The sequence below is a fragment of the Condylura cristata genome, unplaced genomic scaffold, assembly GCF_000260355.1.
Source record: "Condylura cristata isolate star-nosed mole 26May11 unplaced genomic scaffold, ConCri1.0 scaffold00019, whole genome shotgun sequence".
Classification (NCBI taxonomy): domain Eukaryota; kingdom Metazoa; phylum Chordata; class Mammalia; order Eulipotyphla; family Talpidae; genus Condylura; species Condylura cristata.
In genome coordinates this window covers 8737837-8763105 of record NW_004567120.1, presented here as the reverse complement: position 1 = coordinate 8763105, position 25269 = coordinate 8737837, and the positions used below count along the sequence as shown (strand labels likewise).

Below are 25269 nucleotides of genomic sequence, written 5' to 3'. Positions count from 1 at the left end.
GACTGTCTCCCACTAAGAGGAAATCCCAGGTGTTGAGTTAGTTGACAGGGTGTTAATGTCATTAACATTCTGCCAGTTCTTCTTGTCAGTGTGTTAATGGTGCTCCTGCTGCTCAGTTACTCCCTGTCCTTCAGTTGGTAAAAATGATTTAGCCAGCTGTCAATCAAAAGCTAGCTTTTTCTTGGACAATAGAGGGACCTGCAATTGACAGGATCTAAGTGAGTAAAACTGGTATGTAAGTAGTAAGGTGAACATTGTGACTAATACACTTTTTAAGAATTAAAGTTGCTAAGAAAGGGACACAATACATACTTAAAAGTACAAAAAGCTGCCTTTTAAGAATGGTCTTCGTGGGGGCCTTCCTGATGGCCTAAGGGTTAAATATCAGCACTATCACCACTAAGGCCCAAGATTTATCCCCAGCCAGAGAGCTAACCCACATGTATCACAGTAAACCTTTTCCTATCTTTTCCACTGCTCCTCTCAGCAGTATATTTCATTAGATCTGCTTGGTCTGTCCCCCACTCTCTCTGGTGAGTCTTTTCACTCACCTTCACCTCTGGCCTGCACCCCAGTTCTTCTATGTGTCAATAAATGAATATTAAAAAAATAAAGAATGCCTTAACTGTAGGAAAAAGCAAGAGATACTAAGTAGAGGTGATGATTTTATTTTAAAAATATTAGTAGATGGGGGGGAGGGAGGGAAATGCACGGGACTATGGTGGTGGCACAGGGGTGATTTGGTGATGGGAAACCCACGGGGATTACAATTGAGATGAAAAACAAATGTGCAAAATGATGTAAAAATAAACTTTTTAATAAAAAAAAATATATTAGTAGAAAGGCAAAAAAACTCATTCATAGTTATCACTGCAGGTCAAGAAGACAAAAGTTTCAAGAATCAGAATCAGCATAAAATGTCTAGTCAAAAAAGCACAGCCTTAAGGGCTACCAAGGCAGGCCATTCACAGAAAACCCTCTCATCTGTCCTAAGCATGGGTTATTTTTTAAGCTGTCAAACCAGCTATGATTCTAACCTCATCTAACCAACATCTACATTAGGGTCCAAATTAGGCACAACTACATACTTCCTTTATAGTACTGACATCTCCAAAAATGTTCAAGGACATGTACTCAGAATGTGTAACCTTCACATGTGGAGTTAAGGTCAATCAAAGTCCAGTAGTTCTCAAGAGAAACACTCACCATTACTTGAAAGAATGAAAATTACCCAGATTGGGGTCATCTTCAGAAATAACCATTCATTCATTCACACACACACAAAAATACAATAGCCTATCTTAAGTCAGAGCAAACATCCAGAGGCAGGGTTTTGTCATATGAAGCCATACTTTCCTCATTATGTAAGAAACCCCTTCTCCCTGCTTGAAACCCAAAAGCCCATATCTGATCCTATAACCTACGGTATAAATTCTGTCTCTTATTTCCTTTGGGATTTATAGCCATATATATTGTCCATACATATGTAATGAATTTTTTTTTCTTTTTCTCCCACTAATCTAGCTGATGTAATTTGTTTGCTAGATCATTCCCATAACCCAGAGGGGTGAGTGGATTCTCCACTACAACCCTATATGTGCTAACCTTGAAAGACATTAAGATGATCACTAGAAATTTAAAAAATAATAAAAAATTTAAAAAAATGGTGATCATGGGAGACCTGAATAGAAATGTAAGAAAGGAGAAACCACAAAACCAGAAACCTGACTCAAACAATTTTAGGGGGGTAGAAGTGATTAATATGGTCTTTAAATCAGCTACAGGAACTAAAAATCCTTAGGAGCCAAGGCACATCCCCAGGCAAATGGTCCAACTGCTGTTAGTGTCAGAGGGTGCAGATGGGAGGAAAAGATATGGAGATTGAGGGCCACTGCAGAATCTTTGGTCCTTTTCAGATGCTACATAATTATCAAAAAATCAACAAAACATACCACTCCACAAAGGAGTAAGCCCCTCCCAAAGAGAAGACTATATCAGCGCAGCCTCTCCACAGGCCCAGGACAGCAAATCTTGTGCTGGCCTGTGACCATGCAGAAGCTCCTGGCCACCAACTCTGCCTCTCTGCAGGGCAGCAGCCTCCTGCTTGCCCGTGACCAGGCAGGTGCTTCTCCGCACTGACCTCCCTCAGCAGAGGCCACTCTCCTTCCTCCCAAGGCTACCTGGCTGCAACCATGTAGGCTTCTGAAGCAAACCTGTCCCTTTCAGGACAGTCTGTGCTGTCTGCTTGTGCCTATGCAAGTGTCCTTTTCCTTCTCTCATGTTTTATAATACACCTGCCCTTTGGGATATAAATGAGTCTCGGCTTTTTGGCGAAACTGGCTGGTGCCACTGAAAGAGTGAAACTCAGAGTGAAACCAAGGATCCCCACTCTCCAAAACCAACATCTCCAGAAACTACTTCAACAATACACTCTTTTGAGCTGTTGAAGTTATTCTGCCACAATTGAAATTTACTAGAATCAATCTAAGAGAACTATGGTCAAATTCAACTCTAGGTATGAAAAATACTCCCCATTTTATAAGTGGTAACATGTTTGAAAGCTCAAGCATATACAATCAGGTAGTGTTTCATATATAGTAAATTTTAACAAATGAGAATATTAAAATATTTATAACTTACTAAAAATATTAATATGGATTTTGTTTCAACTCACTGTACACTTAAACTAAAAATATGCCAAAATTGTCATGAGCATATTGACATAAAAAATACTAAAATTTTGCTTTAAAAAAAAAACAGGATAATTCCCCAACTGATTTTTAAAAATCAATGTGCACTTCAATATATTTATACTATTATATCCACTATAGTTGCCCCTTTGATCCTAGAACTGCCTCCTGTTTATAAACTAAAGATAGTTTCCTCCCTATCTTTTTAGCTTATAAATTAGTTTTGCTTGTTTCACTTTTGAGTGGAAACAAGCAACAATTTTGGGTAGAGAAAAGAAGTCAGATATGGTGAGCTTCCTTCTAAAGCCATTGACAATTCTTAAGGAGGCAGGAAATAGCCTGGGGCACAGTCCATTCATGGAAGAGGTTTCATTCTCTATTTTGCTCAATATTTTTTGAGATTTACTTTAAACAGGTACATAACCCTTCTAAAGTTGATTAAATGCATGTTCTATAAAGATGATTTAATGTTACTCACAGTCTTTAAGATTTATATGAAAGAAATTTTTATAATTATATGCACAACCTACAATTGTTTAACTTCGCAAAGTGTGAAGTAAGAGTAGGAGTGTGTACTAGATGATGTCTGTTGTTTCTAGCTACAGATTACTGAATGCCTACACATTTAACTAGGTATTTGGCACTGGGGAAAGGCATAAAATAACTAACACACAGGACATGATCCTGGCCATTGGCAAAGCAAGAGACACACGTAAATGTCAGAGTTATCAGCAGCATGTCAGCCTATCTTGTGCATGCCTCTTGTATCATGGCCTGGCGATGCCTAGCATATTGTAAGTGCTCAATCAATACTACAATGTTGTTAAAGAGTAATGGTGAACACAGGGTACTATGTAACTTAATTCAACCTGGGGTTTGGTGAGGCACTGATGCTGTTCTGAAAAGTTCAGGGTGTGGTAGTACTAGGTTGACTTTTTTGTTGTTGTTGTTGTTGATTTAATTTACAGTCCTCTTAAGAGAGATTACTATTTAAGTAGGTAAAGTTACTTTCCAGGGAACGACTCCCATAGTTGTGCCTGTTGTTATTCAATTTAAAGGGTCAATGACCTGAAGGAAAACAACTTATTAGCACAGGACAGAAACATTGGAAAGATCATCCAGGTACAAACAATCCTATACTAGAAATAGAAACATGTTTCTAATTTTAAAACAATATCAAACAGCCAAACTTAAGATAGTATTCTCTTTTGCAATACCCCCCAAAATAGGAAAATATTAAGTAGGCACAGATTTGTCATAAAACATAGATCTATCATTTCTGTATATGTGTGTGTGTGTGTGTGTGTGTGTGTGTACACACACATACATATCACCTACATGAGGATTAAACATATTTTCTGGCATTTTTTAGAACATTCAAACTCAATGGGTATCAGGGAGCCTTTCAAACAGAGAAAAACTTGAACATTTCTATCGCTGCAATCACACTTCAGTACCATAGAAATAAAGAATAACCATTCATCCATAGCATACAGATACAGAAGACTCTGCATTTTCATTTTGGAATGCTTAATTACCTACAGAAAGAGAGAAATAGAATAAGGCGTCCACAACAAGTTCTAAGGGGCTTTAAATTACTTTTCTTTTTTTAAATGAGCAACAGAGACTCCTCAATATTGCAAGTTGTTATGTGGCCATAAGCTAACTGTACAAGAAAATAAAAATAACAAAGGGTTCAGGAATTATATTCAATATATGAAGCAAGAATCCAAATCAAAGTTGAAAAATGTAGGCGGTGTTTCTAGCCACAGGACAATGCAACACATTTGAAAGAAAAACCTAGTCAGCAATAAAGTGAAATTGTCACATTAAGCATCCCATTGAGGGCAGTTAATGTAATCTACTGTTATTTTTGAGGATTTCCTCTCTTCAATCACCCACAAATTTGTGTTTCCAGTATTTCTATTTATGAAGGTACTCAGCATCACTAAAGAACCACATGAAACAATGAAAACAGTACCTCACTTTTAGAACCAAAGCACTGAGACTGGGGTGGGGAGACAGCTTCACATAAATATAATCCCCAATTTTCAATAATTCAAGTTCAGTACCATAACTTCCAACTTGTGCAGGAAAGGAAAGCATACAAAAAAAAAAAAAAAAAAAAAAGCAATAGATTTAACCTTGAAACAAGGTGACTGCCATATAGTTGCTGATGGAATTTACTTATTATCAGATAAAGAATTTATAGTATTTATGCCCTCTAGAGATATAAAATGGTGAATCAATCTGCAGTTCAAAATATTTATTTAAACCCAGAGGAGGAAGATATGGCTTTAACTTTTGAAAACCAAAACAGAAAAAAAAAAAAAAAAAACTCTAATGTAGTTTATCTTTAGACACCAGATTTAACATTAAACAATTCAAGCCAAATGCTATTTTTCAAGTTCTTCTATATTTCTGTAATCTATCTGGACATACTATATGTAAAATAGGGGCTTAAAACATTTATTTAACAGGAAATGCTTAATGTTATATAGATAATTACTATAATTTATTTAAATGCATAATCTACTGATTAATTCATCTATCTGTCCCTCCATTTTATCCTTCAAAACCTTTTCAGTCTACTGAGACTAGTCATCCTCTGATTACCCTTGAAAATGCACATGTGCTGTCAGAAAATACCTGCACACACAAAGAGAATTTAGAAAAAAGGTCTGGACAAAATAAATCTGTTGATCATTACCTTATACCAACTGGTTACATAAAAATATAGTTTGTTTTGTTTTGGTATTAATCAAATCTCATAAAACTTACCTTGCATATCTTTGGATCTTCACATGAAATTCTTTGAGAACTATTACTTTTCCTTAATTTAATTGTAGGCTTGCCTATTCTACATGGTACACAATATCATGAATTAAATTTCACACTGCTAATATTAAAAAGAGAATATACATAAATCTACCTGAATGTGAACAGACAGGTAAGTTCAAACCAACCACATGGTAGGTAGATAGGTATATAGATATAAGTAAGTAGTAGGTAGGTAGGCAGGAAAAAACACATACAAAATAAATAAAACACCTAAATAAATAAAGGATATAGTCATCTTCTCCACAAACTTATCATGTTTATTTTCTGCGTGTGGTAATTTCTCGATGTCACGTTCCAGATGAATAATATCTTGCTCCATTGCTGCAAGGTTGCTCTTGAGGATTTGAGCTGAAACTAAAGAACAAAAGCATTTTGAATTTTACCAACCATTCCACAAAATAACTAAATAATATAAATAAAAATTTACCAACCATTCCACAAAATAACTAAAACAGTGTCAGTTCAAGTAATGTAGGGAATAGTTCCATGAAGTCAACTCACATTTTTCTGAATTACTGCTCATAAAAATTCTACTCTCCATGAAATAAGTGAAATCGGGTAATATAAGATACCAAATCATCATATTTAATATGGGAATGTCACCATTTTATTCAGCCATTAGTTCAAATGAGTCCATTTTAATTTAAATTTATTGATGGAATTCCCAATATTTCATTCTGTAAAATCCAATCTCAAGATTAAGGAGAAACTAAAGTTCAAAGAGATCTTATCTTATTAATGCATGTTCTTCACTGTATAAGTGATTTAAGGTTATATAAAAGGATAAAATATTTTTTGAATATTCTGATCTTTATAAAGCAAAATTTGATTAAAGTTCCTGTGTTCAGTACTTTCATACCCATAGAGATGAGAAAAGTAACTGTTGATACATAGAGAATTTAGAGCAAACCCAAAGAACGCAATGCACATATGCACCCACAAAGCTTCAGCATGCCTTCAAATACTATCATTAGTTGCTTTAATTAGCCCAACACCCTCTACACTTTTCTCTGTCTCTCTTCATTGACAAGCAATAATTTTAAGTATTGTATTCAAACTTTTATAAATACAAGCACATTTTCCAGATCTGTCATGATACCTTTTTTCTCCAGAGGTTTTTTTTTTTAAAATAAATTTAATAGCATTTTATATATATACTCTATTTCTGCATGTCTGCCAATTATGTATGAAGACACATCTATCAATCTGAATAGCATTTGTCAGATTTCAGGTTAAAAAGACAAGGTAAATATTAGAATTTGATAGATAGCCTGTGACATCAGCTTTTAAATTCAGGCTCTAAAACAGTTATCTTTAAAGGACTGTGATAAACAAATGGAATAATATCACAATTCTTTTTCTTTTTTTTAAGTAATTTCAATTCCTTCAGAGGCATATCAAGATTACAATAAAAAATTCAAAAGACTGACAAATTGAGCCCAATGGCAAATTCAAGACAAACATTTGATACAAATACATCTCACAGGTGCATATACCTTTATGACTCCATGACAAGAAATTCACTGAAATAAACACAGAAGTTCAAGAGACTGAAAATCAAATATAAACACTGAAGACAAATTTTTTCCATTAAATTGTGATCTCAAATAGTCTGTCCAATTTAGTTCCATTTATTTAGATTTGACCATCTCGGAAATTATTCTTTATTGGAGAATTCTGAGAGTTTTGTATTGCCAAAAATTTGCCGATAGCTCCACAATCATTGCTTAAAGAATTAGTTTGCTGTGGAGAAAATCATTTTCTCTGACATTAAAAATATATTTTTTCACTTGAGTTTTTCCAGTAGATTTACACTAATAATTCAAAAGGTTTCTCCTTTTCTACTTGCATGACTGAAAAACCAAAGATAAGAAATTGACAAGTTGTTTATGTCATTTAGATTACATGGAAGAAATACATTCATAATAGCTTTCTGCAATGAACAAAATGTGTCCAAAGGCCAGGCTTAGGTCGCAATACTAATCGTACTACCAAAATCAATAGCAATTCCAGTAGCAAAAAAGGGACGATGATGATTCACCTTCTGATTATTGAACACAGAAAGTCCATCAAGATACTTTGCATGCAAAAATCTAGGTAACTAACATAATAAGAGAATACTTTTAATATTGTAAAAATACTTTTTTTTTACTTCAAAGGTGAATTCTAAATAGATTATTTTTCAAACATTTGTCTCCTCAATTTCACATGTCAAAATACTTACTTATTGATTCCTCCAGAGCTCTAGTCCAAAGTCTACCATTTACAGACACTTTTTGTCTAAGCTAGCTTCCATGAATCCCCATTATAGATGTGCCATATGAAGGGGAAGTAGCTGTTCCTACTTACATGCAATCACCTTGGATTACAAGACCCTGTATGCCACCAACTGGACTTCCTTAAGAGGGGCGCTAATGAGAAATAGGGTGGATTTAGCCAGCCATCTTTCACTTATTAACTTAACATATACAGGCATGGACCTCTTTGTTTCTGCAGCCCCACTTGAAACCTAGTACTGCTGCAGAGTAAACATGCTGGAGACACATGGAGGAGAGATGTGGAAGAGATACATGCGTGAGAGCCACTTGGTTTGTGTACCCTTGACAGAGGCAGTGACAGCCTTTACCTTGAGTTTTGCATCTCTTCTTCTGCCCCAGACCTGTATCACCCCTATATTTTGGTTCCCTGCCAGATATGCCAGAGGGTTTGGGGGCAAGCTTTCCGGCCTCAGTGGCCCTGCTTCAGGCCCAATCTGTTTGGCTAGGCACTTGTTCACTAGTGGATTGGTAATTTGGGAGATTTTACTGGGAAACTATTATCTTTTCTCCCTGATGTGCACTGATCTTTCAGGAGGTTGCTTCCTTTGCCTTTATGTAGTGGATGGCTAAATTGCATCTCTTAAAGCATGGATAGTAAGAGTTTGAAGTCCTTGGGTGCTCATCAACCAGGCACTAACGGAACCTTTTGATGTAGATTCAAGTCATTTTAGTCTTGTGTCATAAACACAAAGACTCTGCTATGAAGCCTCAAGATACTTAATAGTAAGATCTACATCTAATCCTTTGCTTATACCTCAGAACTTATCAGTATGTTATGTATGGCACTCCAGAAGTATTTGTTCAACAAATATGTATATAGTAGTCCATGGCTTCTCATTGATCCTGAGCAGTGTAGCCACTGGGAACATTATTTCAACCTTAATACAAAAAAATGTTACATGCAATAAGATATTTTCAGAGAGAGAGAGAAAGACTACTTTCACAAAGCTTTTATTACAGTATATAGTTAAAGGTGTTCTATTTTATTATTACCTGCTGTTAATCTCTTACTGTGACAGCTTTGTAAGTTAAACTTTGTCGTATGTATGTGTGTGTAGGAAAAAACATAGTATATACAGGTTTCCATGTTATCCATGCTTTCATGGAATCTGCTAGGGTTCTTGAACTTATTCCCCAGACGATATGAAGGGCTACTATATTTCAAGAAAACCTGGAACAGACTTAAACTTATATACCACTTCTGAAATTGAATGTACATGCAACTTAGAAAGAATGAATGGTGAAATGCCGTCATATTTATTATTACGTAAGTATGGTAAGGAAATAGGGAGTTGAAATCAGTCTAATCTATATAGGAGGGAGCACTGAAAGAGATGCTCAGATAAATGGGAAAGTGAGAATGAGGGTCAAAAAGATAAGTAAAGGTACACCATTCTATATTAGGCTATTCTATTATTCCCCTTTAATGAATACTTAATTTATGCTTGGACACAGTAGGATAATGTACTGGAGATGTAATAATTCAAGAATTCTAGCCCATGTGCAAAATTTATGACTATAGTAAATGAGCACTACCATTAATATAAAACATATATCTTTAAATTGGTGGAACTATGGCATCTTCGAGTAAGAATGAAATTAAAGAAGATTTGCACCAGCCTCTCAAATCTGAAAAACTCAGGTTAAACAGAATCCTAGTCTAAGTTCCCAGAACACAGAGATTAAGACAAAGCATGCGTATTTTGGTCTTTTGGGGATGGTGGTAGAGAGCAATCCCAGAGAAATGGACATGAGGGAAAACAAAAGCAAATATAACAGGGGAAGTCACTGAACTGGTCATCACTTTACAAGCACTACAGCTGGTTGTGTAGTATCTCAAATTGTTTGTCAAGGATAACTTCATGGGGATGTAACCTGCACAGTTTGTACAAGGCTTCATGCTTAGAAGAGCACTGTACTTTGTTTAATGCTTTATTATTGTCATTTTTAAATTCTTAATACTTTTTTGAAATGATGCCCTGCATTTTCATTTTGCATGAAGCCTCATTAATTATGTAGTTGTTCCTGGTCTCCAGAGTAGACAAATGAAACAGCAGCAACTTGGAAGAATTTGCTAGCGGGGATCAGCAATTCACCTGCCAGCTCCTTCTCATTGCTTGTCTCACATCAGTGAAATTCTGTTTGAAGGGATGTCAACTTCCTACTCTGGCTGGGGAACAAGGCAAATGACCCAGGCTTGGAGTTGAGATGTGACACAGAAGAAGTGATTACTGTATCTGGGTAGTACATGAACTAGATGCAGAACAAAGGATACACTATACTTAGTGCCTTATTCCATTTTTGACAGTTGATACAATCAGAAACGTTCTTGTTAACTCGTTATCAAAATCATCCTACTTGCACTCTGTACACATCAGTCCTCATTTTGATCAATCTCTTTTTTTTTTAAAGATTTATTTATTTATTCATATGGAACTGGGATACAGGCCAGAGATGTGGAGTGTGAGAGGATTCACCAGAGACAGAGTGGGGAGCAGAACAGGCAGATCGATGAAGTACACGAAGCAGCGGGTGGGTCAGGAGAGGTCTGCCTTGCTATGTGGATCTCCTCCGGGGCAGGTGGGAATCGAACTCATGCGGAAGTGGCTTTTGCTTCTTAGTGCTGTGCTTTTTAACCCGCTGCGCCACCAGGGAGGGCCCTCAAGTCTCTTATTTTAAGGAAAGGTGTCAGTCAGTTTTTAAACTGCCCAAGGTACAAAGACCCAGCTAGTTCAGCCAGTCCTTCTAGGGCATAAGTGTAAGTCACTACGTATCATTTTAAGTAACATTTACTGAGTAATTACCACGGACCAGATACTATACTTAGTAGGTTTATGTATTAACTCACTTAGTCTCACAAAAGCTATAAGAGATTTGTACTACTTTCAAGCAGGTGTGATATAGACCAAATGTTATCTACTTAGGAAATTGCAAATTATAAGGCAATATCTCCAGGACTTGGAGGACCAGTAAGCTAAAATTCAATCTGTGCCCTCATCACTCGCTGACACAAATGGAAGTGCAGTCCTGGTGGTTCTCAGATGCAGCACGGCTTGGCTTGTCTCACTGTGCTCAGGGTGATATGACCAACCTTGGCACATGGCAGTTACAGACACCAGTAGGATCCTGGTTTCGAAACTGGTCTTATAAACGTACTAGTCAGGTTTGAGCTTGCACTGGCACCATTTGGGGTTTAAGACTCACAATGTCATAAACACTATCAGAGGTTTGAAATTGTACCAGTGCCAATCAAATCTTGGAAATGTTGCCAGTTTTGAAAATGGACCAATCAGGTTTGAAAGGAGAGGACCCTGAAGGGTCCAACTGCATTCAGAGATCAAGAGTTCCATTCAGCAGTGCCTTCACTGGATACACATTTATCTAGACCTTCTTACCTGTTCTCTGCTTCTGACCACCACCTCCTGACTGCTAGGGCCTAATCCTCCAGCAGCATCACTGACCGTCTATCTGAGCATCCTCTTGCCTCCAGCTCTGCTCCCACATCACCTGCTGATAGGTCTGTGCCTTGCATTTCTGAAGGTACACTGGTGCCTTATTCTTTGGAGCAACCTCCAGAAGAGCTGCTGGCCACTGGTCAGTGGTGGGCTCCACCAGAGCTGTAACACTGCTGCTAGTGACCCTTCACGTCACTAGCTGCTGACCAATGCTGAACAGCACTGCTGGCCTCTGCCCACCCACCACTAACCATTGTCCAGCACCTCTAAACTCTTCACAACTTCTGAGCCTCCTCCACCATGGCCTGACTTCTGCCCCTGCCTGCACTACCTCTTGCCAAGATTGGGTTCACCACAGCCCAGCCTAGCCTACAAATGCCTGCTGCTGGCTGCCGTGGTGCTGCCTCAGCATTGCCACCTGCTAACAACTCTAGTTACTACCAAGAGCTGGGTTGTGTCCCACCAGGTCTCACTGTGTCACCATCTATAGACCCTCACGAAATGACACCATGGCTGTGCACAAACAGCTTTTTGTTTGGAATACTGGACATTGCGGAGGCTATTTGGGTAGGACAGCTGGCCATTTGTCGTCATAGAAAATCTGTCCCTTGCCCAATTTTCCCCATCTAAATAAGTGCTATTGTTGCATTCTGACCTGGCTCGTGTCTTGCAGTTATATGTACAAGGGTGAAGACTCATTGAACACAGACACCTCCCCAGGGTTTTGCTTATCTTCTAAAGTACATTTGAGTGGGACAGGCATGGCACGGAGTCACACCAACTAAAGTCTAAATTATATTAGACCAACTACTAGTTGGGCTACCTTTGACCAACCACTTTAACTCTCTGGTCTTCATTTCCCAATGTGTAAAATGAAGATAATATAGTTTTTAAAGTGTAATCATTCAATTAAATGATTTAATAAATATGTAGCAACTACCATTATACCTGGTACAAAATGGGTAATCTATAAACAGTCATTTAAGCTTCCACTATCCTTTCCTCTACATTTTACCTTCTAACATACAAATTCCCTTATATGCACCACTAAATATCATATAATTTGATGTAACCTGAACAATAAACAAACAAACAAACAAAAAAAAAACCCTGGCCACACTTTACCTGCTATTCCACTATGGCCTGAATTAATTTAATATTGGTATTTTTGCTAATCAAAAGAACTAAACTTAGATTGTATTCTATACTTAGAGATTTTACAGGGTACATGGGATTTTAGGTCTGGGACTAGTAACAATTATAGTAATCAACAATGAATGTGTTAGACATATTAGCAAAGTTCCAACTTTAAAGAACATTTCTAGAAATAAAAAAAAAAAAACTGTGTAGTGGCCTTTATTGCTGTGGACATTTTGAATTGTTAATTGGCCTGCTAGATTTGACTAAAATTTCATAGACTTTTTAGAAGAATATATTAGAAAAGAATGAGTATGTGTTTACTTGCGTGACTACTTGACTTGAATGTATTTTCTTCACTCTCAAGAGCTGGAAATCAGTTTGATTATTTAATTAATTATATCTTAGCTGACACTATTACTACTATTACTTAAAGACGTAGGTATAGATGAAAGAGATCGAGGGTACAATTTTTTTTTTAATGGAAATGGGAGGAGATAGAATATAAATGGATTTCTAAGAACATTGCAATACCAGATTAGATTAGAAATGCTTGTCTTCAAGCAAAGCTTCAGCCTCAGGGTATATTTTTGTGCCTGTCATTATATTAGTTCACTAATATAAATTAGGGCATATTTAATGACAGTGCAAACATTTTCCATCAGAGCAAATTCCTACTACAGGCATTTTCAATGATTGATTAGTCAGTCTGGTGGCACTTTAATTTTTTTCTCTCATTTCATTTTTTACATTTGCTACTGAATTGCTGAATCTGAGTTATAACACTAAAAATTAAATTATAGCTATCAGGTTCTTTATTATATCTTTCTTCCTTGTATTCCATAAATAACCTTTTAAGCTCAGTATACTCTCTTGAGTTATATGTGGGGAGAAAGTTTCCCCACAAATCTTGTTTATCTACTTACTTTAGTTGAAAAATATACATATGCTTTTTCCCTGGCTTCAAGCAAATACTAAAGACTGGTCTGATATTCATTCAAGATACTTTAAGACTTACATCAACCTATAATTTTCAGAAAAGTAAAGTGAATGATAGATATTAAATAATATCAAATATGGAAAAATTTAATTACATAGTATATAAGGAAACTTATATGCAGTTTAAGAGGAAAAAATGATAGTATTCTTGTGACACTATTCAGACCATATATAGAATATATAATTTCATGTAAATATAAAAGCTTTTCCAGGAACCTGATAATATCTCTGAATTAAATATTTCTATAAATTTTCCACTGACAAAGTAAAGAGTCCTCCTTATATCTTTGCTTTAAAAAAGGCTGTTTTTTTTCCTAAAAATAAAAGGCCAAGTAAAAATTTACTCCTAAAAGTCTCTATGTGAATCGGCTCAAATATGATTACAAGCCCTGTAATTTTCCTTAAATGAATATATTTTGTTGAAGAATTACTATCAGTTGAGTGTACAGCATTAAAGTGACTCATCCAGAAAACATATGTTAAAAAGAAAAGGACATTATAAGCAGTGTGAACAAAGGCACAGTTGTATTCCTTCTCAAGCACATTCACAAGTAAATAGTTTCATCTTATATTATTGCAAGACATGAAAATGAAGTCAATGGGTTTATATAATAGCAAAAGCCAAAGCTCATCACTGTGGGCTTCTCAGACCTTCAAAGCAAATCAGTGGTAAATGACACCCAAACAAGAAATTCTTCTGAAGAAAAAAAATCACTTAGTATATGATGCTTTCATCAGGGAGAAAAATATTTAAAAAGTCATCTAAAAATAAAACACAATTTAACCAGAATCCTTATTAAATGAAATTTAAAAATGCATTTCCAGTATGTATTCAAAAGTGTCATCACTTGCCTTTATAACGAATTGTAGGGAATGAGGTACCGGTTTTCTGAATTGGATTCATAATATGGTTTGAACTAACATGGAGAACAGAAGAATGTCCATATGAACACTGCTTTATAAACCATATATGCCTTTATCTCTAAAAAGTTCACTAAGCATATTTCAACATCTGGCTTCATACATCTGTATTACTGTCTGACAGCTTTTTTGTTCTCCTAATAAACAAATGAAGCCATCTGACAAAAGAAAAACTTTCAATAATCATAAAATGTAGGGCTCTAAAGGCCTGCTTCAGTAACAGGAAGCAGGGAAAGTTTGAGATCCTATAAATGATGATTACAAGTGAATAATTCTCTGGCCTCCCTTTTGAACCACAAACAGTGGCAGTCAAGCTGCATGTGAAGAATTACAGTTCTATCACCTGTTGTCTCTTCTGCAACTGCTATTGTGCCTGCAGCAAATAGTATGTGTGAATTTTTAAATCAAAGGCTAAAAAGCAAACATAAATCTCAGGCTCTTGTTGCCAGTCTTAGCTCAAGGCCGGGATTGGAAAGTACATATGTAAACTGAAGCTTCTATAAACAATGCTGGATATAGTCTTGTGAAATAGCTGATGCTCATCAAGAAGATTCCTTCTAAAGTTTGTTTTCCTTGCAATAAAAGCTACCTCACTTATCCATACTTCAAGGTAGAATAATTTCAATAGTAACATCATTGTTGAGATTGGGCAATATTAAAATGACAGTCCCCAAAGACTTTGTTGAAATGACTAGGACAACATTCTTCTCAATAAAAGATTGCCAGAACCTTGAAACAATAATCCTATTCTAATGTTTTCTCTTTCCCGGAATCTATAAATATATTCTTCTTTCCTTGGAATAAGAACACTACTGTTAAGAGTCTTGTCAAAGGAGTCTACTGAGTATCACAATAAAAGGATGTAAAAATATATTAGTAATTGTGAGCAATGAAAATTTAGACTTGCTGACGATGAGTGTAAAGGAAAAATTTAAGAACCTAAATTAAAATTTGGAATTTTGAGTCTATATGTATACTCAGCTTTGGGTTAAATAATCAATATTCTTGGGAAAAGTCATAAGAATACATAGAAAATAACTATATTAAATATTGCCAACATTCTGATAAATCAGATGTGAGAATAAGCACACCAAGATAACTAGATAACTACCTGTTTCTTGAATCAGTATTACAATTTTCTTTTACTTGCACAATCACTTAATTTTAGTTTTATTAACATGCTCTTACTCTATTATATTAATTGTTAATAAGGTGTGGAAAGATTATATGGATTGATAAATGATTTGAATATTTTCACACACACACTATTTGGCAAGGGCTAAACACATGTAGATAGTGTCATCATAAAACTATAATGCTATATTAAAAGGACGTTCGGCTTCTTGAGCGTAATTTTTGTGATGTGGCCAAATTTTCCATGAACTCTATTCATGAACTTAATAGGGCAATTATTGATCTGTATGATATGACATAATTATTCTTGCACTTAAGCAGGGTTCTCTGGAACAACCCTAATGCATTAAGTCCACAAGTTTGCATATATGCAAAGCCATCAACTTTCACCCAAATTAAATGCAGGTTGTCATGAGTCAGTGTCAGTGCTGATGTCATATGCTGAAGTCACTGCCATTCATTCCACATTAGGACTGCCTAGATGAACAGTTTTGCTCCTTAGTGTTAGGGTTACAAGTCAAATAAAAGATGCTTGAAAGGGTATAGTAATCTTGTGGTTACAATCTCCTGATTCATTAGTTGACTGTGAATCCTGATAACATTACTATGTGTCTACAGATAAGAGACTATCAACGCAAACTAAAACAATTAGTAATTTTCAAAGTTTCTCAATACTGAAATCAGTCCACAAAGTATGGTTTATCTGGTTAAACCATCTCATAAATCAGCTCATTAATCTATTATATATTAATTACTTACCTAATAAGAAAACAATGGATTAAAAGAGGAGCTGAGGTTCAGAGGTAGGCAAGGTATTGTAAGTTAAGATAATGAGTTTAGGTTCATCCCAAATGGAGTAGAACAGATTAAAGGGCTTCAAACAGACGAAGGTAATTAAATTTCTACTTTAAGGTAACTCTAGGAACTGGAGGAACACGTTCAAGAATGCGAAGAGGGAGGTGTTAGGAAACAATTACTATAGTTTCTACAAGATGATGGTGGCATGGATTAGCGTGAACAGTGGTGCATACTATATACATATCCAAGTGTATTTTAAAGTGAAAGCATACTGGAGTGGATGAAATGTGAACTGTAAGGAAGAAAAAAGTATTAATAATAATTACCAGGTTTCTGGAAAGAACTACTGAAATAGAAACATTTGGAGGTGAGATTTGTGAGAAAAATCAAGAGTTATTATTGGACATTCTATATTTTAATTGCATCAAGCTGAGATTGCAAATAGGCAGAAGAATATATGTGCCCAGACCTCAAAGGAAATATCTGAGCTTATTAAGTGAAATAAGAATTTGCATACAGATCCCACTTCACAGTAGTTATATTGTTTCACTACATTTCTATGATACACACTAGATTATAGTTACTTTTTAGGCTGTGTATAAATCTAGATAATAATTCCTGAACCCCAGACTTATTCCAAGTAAAAATATTTTGGTGAAAGTGATTTTGCTTTAGGCTATGCTTGTAATTTATTCCTAATTTTCCTCTTTATTTTTCTGAGTTACTCTAAACTTATACAGGTACCATGAATATGTCTATCATATTTTTTTTCCTTCAAAAGTCTTGCTGATATACTTCTCTTAAAACAAGTATTACCAATAACAACCACACAACTAATTGCGTTTGGAGGTAGGAAGAGTATAAGATATTACAAAGCTGCAGATCTTTAACGCACAGAGCTATAAAACTATCTGCCTAAATTTCCACAAAATAAGGAGAAATTTGAAAGAGTCAATTGTTTTTCATTCACAGCGCGCATAATTTTCTAACACTGGTATAAGGTAAAAGTTTAAGGGTAGCTTAGCTAATACAAGGCGATATAAACCATCCTTCTTGATTCCTCTCTCCCACAGACTCTGTGGGAATTTTATTCACACAAAACAGGTCTTCTTGCCTCTACAGTTTTCTTTTAGGTACACAACATAGCTAACTTTCTCTCTTGTTTGTTATTCTTAGAATAGTCACTGCAATTAATTGCAGCGTTTCTTATCAGTGAACTGTTTTCTTTTATGACAAACAGCAATATTTTCCCTGTATTTTAATCAAACTGGAACAATGTAATTCAGACACCTGTGTTTGTTGTGTGTACGGGGATGCTGCTAACATGTGCTTTAGTTCCCAAGACAGTAATTTTATTGCTGCCCTGAATGTTTAGTCCTCCTAGAAACTCACCCTATGAATTTTTTTCATTTTTATTTTTTAACCAATTTCAAAAGACCTACTGTGGTTCCTCTAGTTATTCATCAACTTAAACTGGACACTGCAATTTCTCTTTTGTATTCTAAAACAAAGATCTAAAAAGCCATGGCCCTTCCAATGAGATTATTTTGCCGATTAATCAATGATGTGGAAGTCTTCTAAGGGATTAGTAGTGGGTAAGAAAACTCAAATAAGAAATCCATCCTAAGGAACAGCCCTTCTGTCTATCTGTGTCGATGACAGTCTCTCTCTTTAAACCTGTTGCTTTCAGAGGCAGATTTTTTGTGCCCACCTGTGACTGTGCAAGTTTCTTTTGTTCTCCTCTCCCCACCTGTTTATATTAAGCCTGCTCTTTTGGATTAAAAAAAAAATGAGAGAGAGAAAGAAAGAAATCCATCCTAAATGGTTATTAATTTCAGCCTGGGACAACTAGAAATTAATGCTTTATTATGTAGGTCTATTAATTTCCCACAATATACTACTCATTATTACACATGGTTACCTGATTAAAAGTTTTGGAACAGCATGTTTTATAAGATGTGACCACAAAGATGTCCATTCATGACAATTAGATGTCATACTAGTTATATTTACTGACAAAATAGATTAGCTCTGGATATAATCTTCCAAAACTAAGTTTTCCTAGAAGCTCAAATTAGCCAAACATTATAAAACACAGTTCAATATTAAATATATACATATACATTGTATTTTACCATAATTACATATAGTTAGATATTTTGCTAACTTAAGCATAATGGCCCTTCCCTGGTGGTACAATGGGTTAAAAGCCCAGCACTGCAAAGCAAGCAGCAGCACCCTCAGTGTGAGTTTGGTCCAGCACCAAGGAGGTGAACCACATGGCACAGGAGACTTTTCCTGTCTTGTTCACAGCTTCCCTCACCAATGTACCTCGTACATCTGCCTGTTCTGCTCCCCACTGTCTCTGGTGAATCCTCTCACCACCCCCTGAACCTCTGGCCTGTACCCTAATTATGTATGCATAAATAAATAAGAAAAAATAAAATAGACAGTATAATACTCCGGAGAATAGAAGGTATGGACTAAATGTTGATTGAACTGGAAATAGAAACCAAGTGAATATTTTGTCCTACTACGTATAAATACAAATTGGTCAACAGTGGATAAATACGGCTTTAGAGTAGCCAGATTATAAGAGCTGAAATTAAATGGAAAGACTAAATCTAAAACTTTGACAATATGCTTAAAATCTTCCAGTAATCTAGTGTTATGCCATGACATGCCAGAAAAAAACATGGCCTTTGGAGTTAGATATATCCGTTTTTAATTCTTTATTCACTACTATACCATGAAATTCTGAAGAAGTTACTTAACCACTGTGAACTTTTATGTCCTAATCTGTAAAATGTGGGAAACAATTGTAGCCTAACAGGTTGTCATGAAAATTAAATGAAATCCTGTATGTGTATACAAAGATCATAACATATAAACTGGCACATTATAGGACTGTGGCTGTTTTTATGCATCTGTCGTCATATCAGCGTTTAAGCTTCTTCAACATTAGACTTCCAAGTCCCTGTCTTTGATTTTCATTTAACATCACTCTTCCACACTTACTCAAAAACTCCTGCATTGCCTCAATAGTGCCCATTCATATTCTCCCTCCTTGGTTCACATTCCCCTTGCCTAGAATATCTTTCCACTACTTTGGCCTGATGAACACCCATGCTGGCACAAATGGCAACTACTTTTCTAAGCAGAGTCTCATTTCCTTCAAAGAGGAATGAAACCTTAAAGATGATCTTCCTATTCCCACCCTCTTACAATTTACAATAAATGCTTGATGATTTTGTTTGAACTGAGACACCATATATCTTTTATTTAGCCAATTAACAAACACTATTTTTTTCAGAAAGTACAATTACAGTTACACTCAAACAATGTTAGAAAAGAATTAGAAAGATATGTACCTCATAAATACTTCTAATTTGTTGTCATAAACTCTTTTTGAGAAACAGCCTGAAAGAAAAGCCAGCATTTTGACATGACCCAAATGAGTATAATTGAACGATCAAGTAAAAATTTTAATGCAATGATATGATAATTACATAGCCACATTTGAAATTCATGAAAATGTTTTAATAACAGAAATGCTTGTGGTTTCTTTTATGTCAAGTGGAAAATCATCACATGAAAGTTAATATCTTACTTATGATCTTACTTGTGCAATGTATTTCAATAACCTCTCCCCAAATGAAAAGAAACTCCCTAATTTTGAATGGTTCTCTGATGTGACTCAAATGCTCATTCTGCATTTTATAAGGGATAAATTGCTGGGACTTAAGATGAGTTGATAGCTAACAAAGAAGGGAATGATCATTTTTAAGTATATGAGATTATTCTTTGAAGCAGCACCTATAAAAAAAATAATTGAATATGCTTTGGGTTCTGAATAAATGAACTACCCTAGAGGCACAAATAGTCTTTCAAATCTTCTGTAAGATCTGAATAAATATGAATGGAATTATTCAGAATTCTCAGGTATTTCAAGTATGTTCCTGAAAAGATCCCCCCACCAGCAAAAAAGTACTCTTGAAAATACACTAAAGATAGCAACAGACATATTTGTGCAATTTAAATAACAAATTGTATGAAATAAAGGGGAAAAAAAGGCAATATGTAAATGACCAAGCCTGGCTGTTTTCCATTAAAGCTTTGTTTATGGACACTGAAATTTGAATTTCATATAGTGTTTGTGTATTATAAATATTATTCTTTTAGTATTTTTTAACCACCACTTATAAAATATATTCTTGGCTCACAATTCAACAATATGCGGTGAGTAAGATTTGGCTTGTAGGTAGTAGTTTGGCAACCCTTGATTGTCAGAAAAGTGTGTGTGTGTGTGTGTGTGTGTGTGTGTGTGTGTGTGTGTGTGTGTGAGGGTGAGAGAGGATGTATGATATGCATATCATCATCTTATAAGCTAGCCCATTAGAAGGAAAAGTCAATCACTATAAAGCAATATGAAATTCAATTTCATGTCAAAATTATCACTTTTCAAAGTAATACAGAATTATTAAAATCAAATAGTCAGTATCCCACTTAATATTTCATTTTGAAGGTTTTGAAGGAAATAATAATATATTTCAATAACACAAGTAACAGATCCCACCATTACACTTACATACAAACACAAACATTTCATCCTCATAACCACCTTTTGAGATCTGCCCCATTTTACATAAGAAATCTGTGAAAAGGAGATGAAATAAACCAAGGTACACATAGACTCCACCATTATCGATTGGCCCTCTCTTCACGTTGCTCACCAGACACCCCTTAACATTTTGGTGGTTTCAGTTAAACATTCTGATTTCTGGGGTTTGGTACCTTCTAACGTGTCAGAAAGTTAGATTATACATATCAGGGTATGTAAGTTGAAGGGGCTGTTTCCAGATTAGAGTATACTAGAGAGTGAACAGGCAGTAAGAAAGTGATTTTTAAAGAGGAGAGTTTATGATATGTAGTGTAAAGGAAAGAGTTATTTCCATTTTCTCAGTCAAGTACGAGAATAGATAATCTTCTTGGTATATGAAGAATCCTGGACTCTGATGATTGCGGAGAACAAATACAGCGTGGAATTGTGGGAGAGAAGACAGAATTAGAGTTAAATGGAAATCTATCCCAACTCAGTTAGGAACCTAAGGTTAGAAATAATGGGATAATGGATTCCATCAGGTGAACTGTGTGACTTTTATCTTCTATGCAGGAGTTGGAATTGGAACACAGCCACAGGAATAGCAGAGTGTGAATGGCAGAGGCTAAAAAAGAGGGGCTTAAGGAAAAATGTATGGATTCCACAGTGCTGGCTACTGTGTGCTTGAACTATGTGAAGGGGTTATGAATAAATGTAGCTCTCAAGGGGAACTAATAGGTTGGGAGAAAAGGGAGAGGGTAAAATGATAAAGTCAAGTCATAATGAGGCCAATGGACAGACTCAAGAGGAAAGGACTGTGTGAGGGTGAGTTTGGGTAGAAAGACCTAGTTCAAAGTTCAGAATTCTAGAGGTAACCATATTCTACAACAGTCTTTACTGAGTGCATCTGGAGGAGCTAAAATGGAGAGAAAATTTCATGCTGATCGAATAGAGGCTGAGGAACTTTGAGGTCAAGTTAAAAAATGTAACCTGCGGCCCTCCCTGGTGGCGCAGCGGGTTAAAGCACAGCACTGAGAATCTAAAGCCACTTCCGCATGAGTTCAATTCCCACCTGCCCCAGATGAGATCCACATGGCGCGTCAGACCTCTCCTGATCCGCCCGCTGCTCCCCTCAGCAGTGTACTTCGTCCATCTGCCTGTACTTCGTCCATCTGCCCGTTCTGTTCCTCACTCTGTTTCTGGTGAAGCCTCTCACCACCCCTAAACCTCTGGCCTGTACCCCAGTTCTGTATGCACAAATAAATCTTTAAAAAAAAAATGTAACCTGCTTTCAATGATGGAATCAACATACCTCTTGTATTTTCTACAAAATGAACATATTTCTTTCTTTTTTTTTTTACTGTTTTCTTATTTTTCTCCTCATAGAAGATGTTTTTGTCTTTTCTATTGATGGGAGATTATGTTCAGAAGAAGAAATGTGAGGAAGATGTTACACTTAGTACAAGGTAAAAAAATTTTCACAGAACAGTATTTTATCATTTTTCTAGAAAGATACATGCAGATTGATTAAAATGTGGTATTGTTCATGAAATAACATGTACACAAACATCTTAAACAATTTTATTTACTACATTTATAAAGTAGATAATGAAAAATAATTCGTACCTTTTCAAAATGAGAATGGTTATTTAAGGTATAGTAGTTACATAATTAGTAGTACATAAATACACTGGGATACACTTTCTAACAACTTGTTATTTTGATTTATTTGTGCATACAAGAAAAGGGTAAAGGCCAAAGTTTGGGGTGGGGGGAAGGCTTCACCAGAGATAAGAGTGGGGAGCAGAACAGGAAAGGCAGTCTGTGCCATGTGGGTCACCTCCCTGGCTGGGTATCGAATTTATACTGCAGTTCATTGGCTGGCAGTAGCTTGATAAGTACTGAGACTTAACCTACTGCACCACCAGGTAGGCCCCGCACTGGTGTTTTAAAATAGCACCATAGATTAGAAGGCAGTCATTTCTTTAAAACCTTTTAGAAGTGTCATAGAGCAACAGTGAATTACTCTTAATTACATACATATTGTTTATTTACCATACTTATTTTTAAATGGACACTGCTCTCACACATGAATACATAATGGTTAAAAAAAAAAAGTACATCCAGATGTTAAGAGATGAATGAACTATTCCCAGAGTACAATCCACATATGTTTTGTAAGCCAATTAACTCCCTGGGCCTCTAGAGAATACCAATAAGAACCCTTTCAAAAGTAATTTACTCAAAAAGTCTTAAAGAATTAATATGCCTCAAAATGTGCCCAATGGGCACAGGAAACAGACACTTTAGACCTCTGACTTAAAGAATAAGGAATATTGCCTAAAAAATTTTTTTACAATGAAGTGAAGAACAAATTTATCAATTATTTTAACAATCTCTTTTGAAGAAATTAGATAATTTGTAGTTTCACTTGCAAGTAATTCAAAGAACATGTCACACATGTATAACAGAATAGTAACAAAAAGAAAACTAGTGTAGAAATCAGCAGACTTGAATCCCATTTACTTAACAAGTGACTTTGAACAAGACACTAAAATCACTTTGAATCTCCATGTTCTTAACTGTAAATAATAATAACACCACTTGCCTTGCTGAGTGTATAAGTTGGTTAACAGCATGTTAGTAATTTGTGGAAATTGTTTGCAAAGAGTTTTTGTGACATATTTAATGGTATTTTAAATGCTGCAGCTATTGGAAAATGGTGTTTGGCATCAGGACAGAGAAAAAACTGTCCACTGGCTCTAATGAGAATTTTGTAAATTCATAAAATAACTATGGTTAAGATACACACATCATAGAGAATATGAATATGAACAGATATATATAATTCCAATGATTCACAATTATCTGTACTCAGCATAAAACCTCACATTGTAGGAAAATCTCATGTGTCCCATATTTTCATAAACAACATATCAACATATCAAAACAGGACAGGCTATGTTCCCCCCGAAACTAAAATCCATTTCTGATTATAGTGTTTTGCCCGATACCACCATTCCTTTTGTCGTCATTGCTTTAAATCACATAGTTTTTACTCTTTAACCTTTTTATTAACCAGATCCAGTAAGATACCAATTTCATCAATTGTTATTTTTCAAACTATCTTTTAGTATCTATCTTTGCCTTTCCATGGAAACTGCCACTTTTTTGAAGCTCTTTATCACTTAAAGGTTAGACTACTGTCTCAATGCTTTCAATTCATCTCATAAATACCTCCAGGAATTTTTTTTTTTTTTTTTACTTCTTCAAACACTGATGTCACTATATCATTGCTTGATTCTGAGTTAAAATTAAAACCTTCAATTACACTTCAAGTCCCAAAAGCTACGACAGGTTACAGAATGCAATTAGAAACTAATGAATATGACTAATATCCTGAAGAGAAATGAAGGCTTTTAGCAGAAAGTGCATAAAGTAATACATAATCACAGGAGACAACAGTTCTGTCACTCCCTTCTCCCCCCAAAAAATGCTACAGTCACAAGGATGGGCACAGAATGAAACAGTTCTTGTATACTTCATGTTCCAGTCCTATTGTCTCTGGGAATCGAAAATGCTCCAGTGTCTTTTTCGTAAACATACAGACTGTCCTATACATAGATGAACAATGGTGCTTCTGTGTCATATAATTTCTTTCTCTGTGGTGTGGATTATAAGCTTTGATTTCAATCAATTCTTTAAATATGCAAATCACATTTCATGCAGAGATCCTTCATTGATCTTGCAAAGACCAGCTCTCAGCTACATTTTTAGCATGACATACAGAGAGAAATCTCAATTTTACCAAGATAATCTTGTTTTATTGCATTTCTACAGTTTCCTCTTTGCAAATTGTTACCAGTGTCACCCTTTAATGAGTAGCGAGGTATAAAGATTCTAATTTTATTTGAGATTTTATTCATTTAAGGAGAAAAAGTTCTCTCTATTACTTTTCAGAAATAGGAAAACTATGTCTTATTTACATAATTGTAAACTGCTCATTTTCTTTTCTCCATTAGCAGAATATTGCTGCCTAATAAAGGGTATGATCTTAGAAAGAAAAAAAGTGAGCTTACACTAATGAGTAGTACTAGAGCAACAAGCTAAGTTGGAAATCACTTTTTTCTTTACTTGTTTACCATATATCAGCAGACTTCATTTTCTACATGAATTCTCTCCTTAGAAAAATAGTATTTTCACATTTTCCACCACAAACGCAAAATTCACTGCATGACCCCAATCATTTTAGGACCCATGACTTCATTTTATTTGTAGCCCCAAATTTAAGTACTAGGAAAACTATCATTTTTTTCTCCTAAGACTGTTTCCAAGCACCTGACAAATTTTCTAATATATTAATAATTAATAATACA

The 25269-nt window shown here is 35.4% G+C and overlaps 1 protein-coding gene across 1 annotated transcript in view; it reads right to left on the bottom strand.

Moving 5' to 3' along the window:
- DIAPH2 (diaphanous-related formin 2) overlaps window positions 1-25269 on the bottom strand; it is an 831186-nt gene that overhangs the window by 309942 nt on the left and 495975 nt on the right. The window contains exon 23 of the mRNA XM_004685633.2: window positions 5761-5885. Within this exon, the coding sequence (XP_004685690.1) occupies window positions 5761-5885 (125 nt within the window). The remainder of the gene's footprint in view (window positions 1-5760; window positions 5886-25269) is intronic.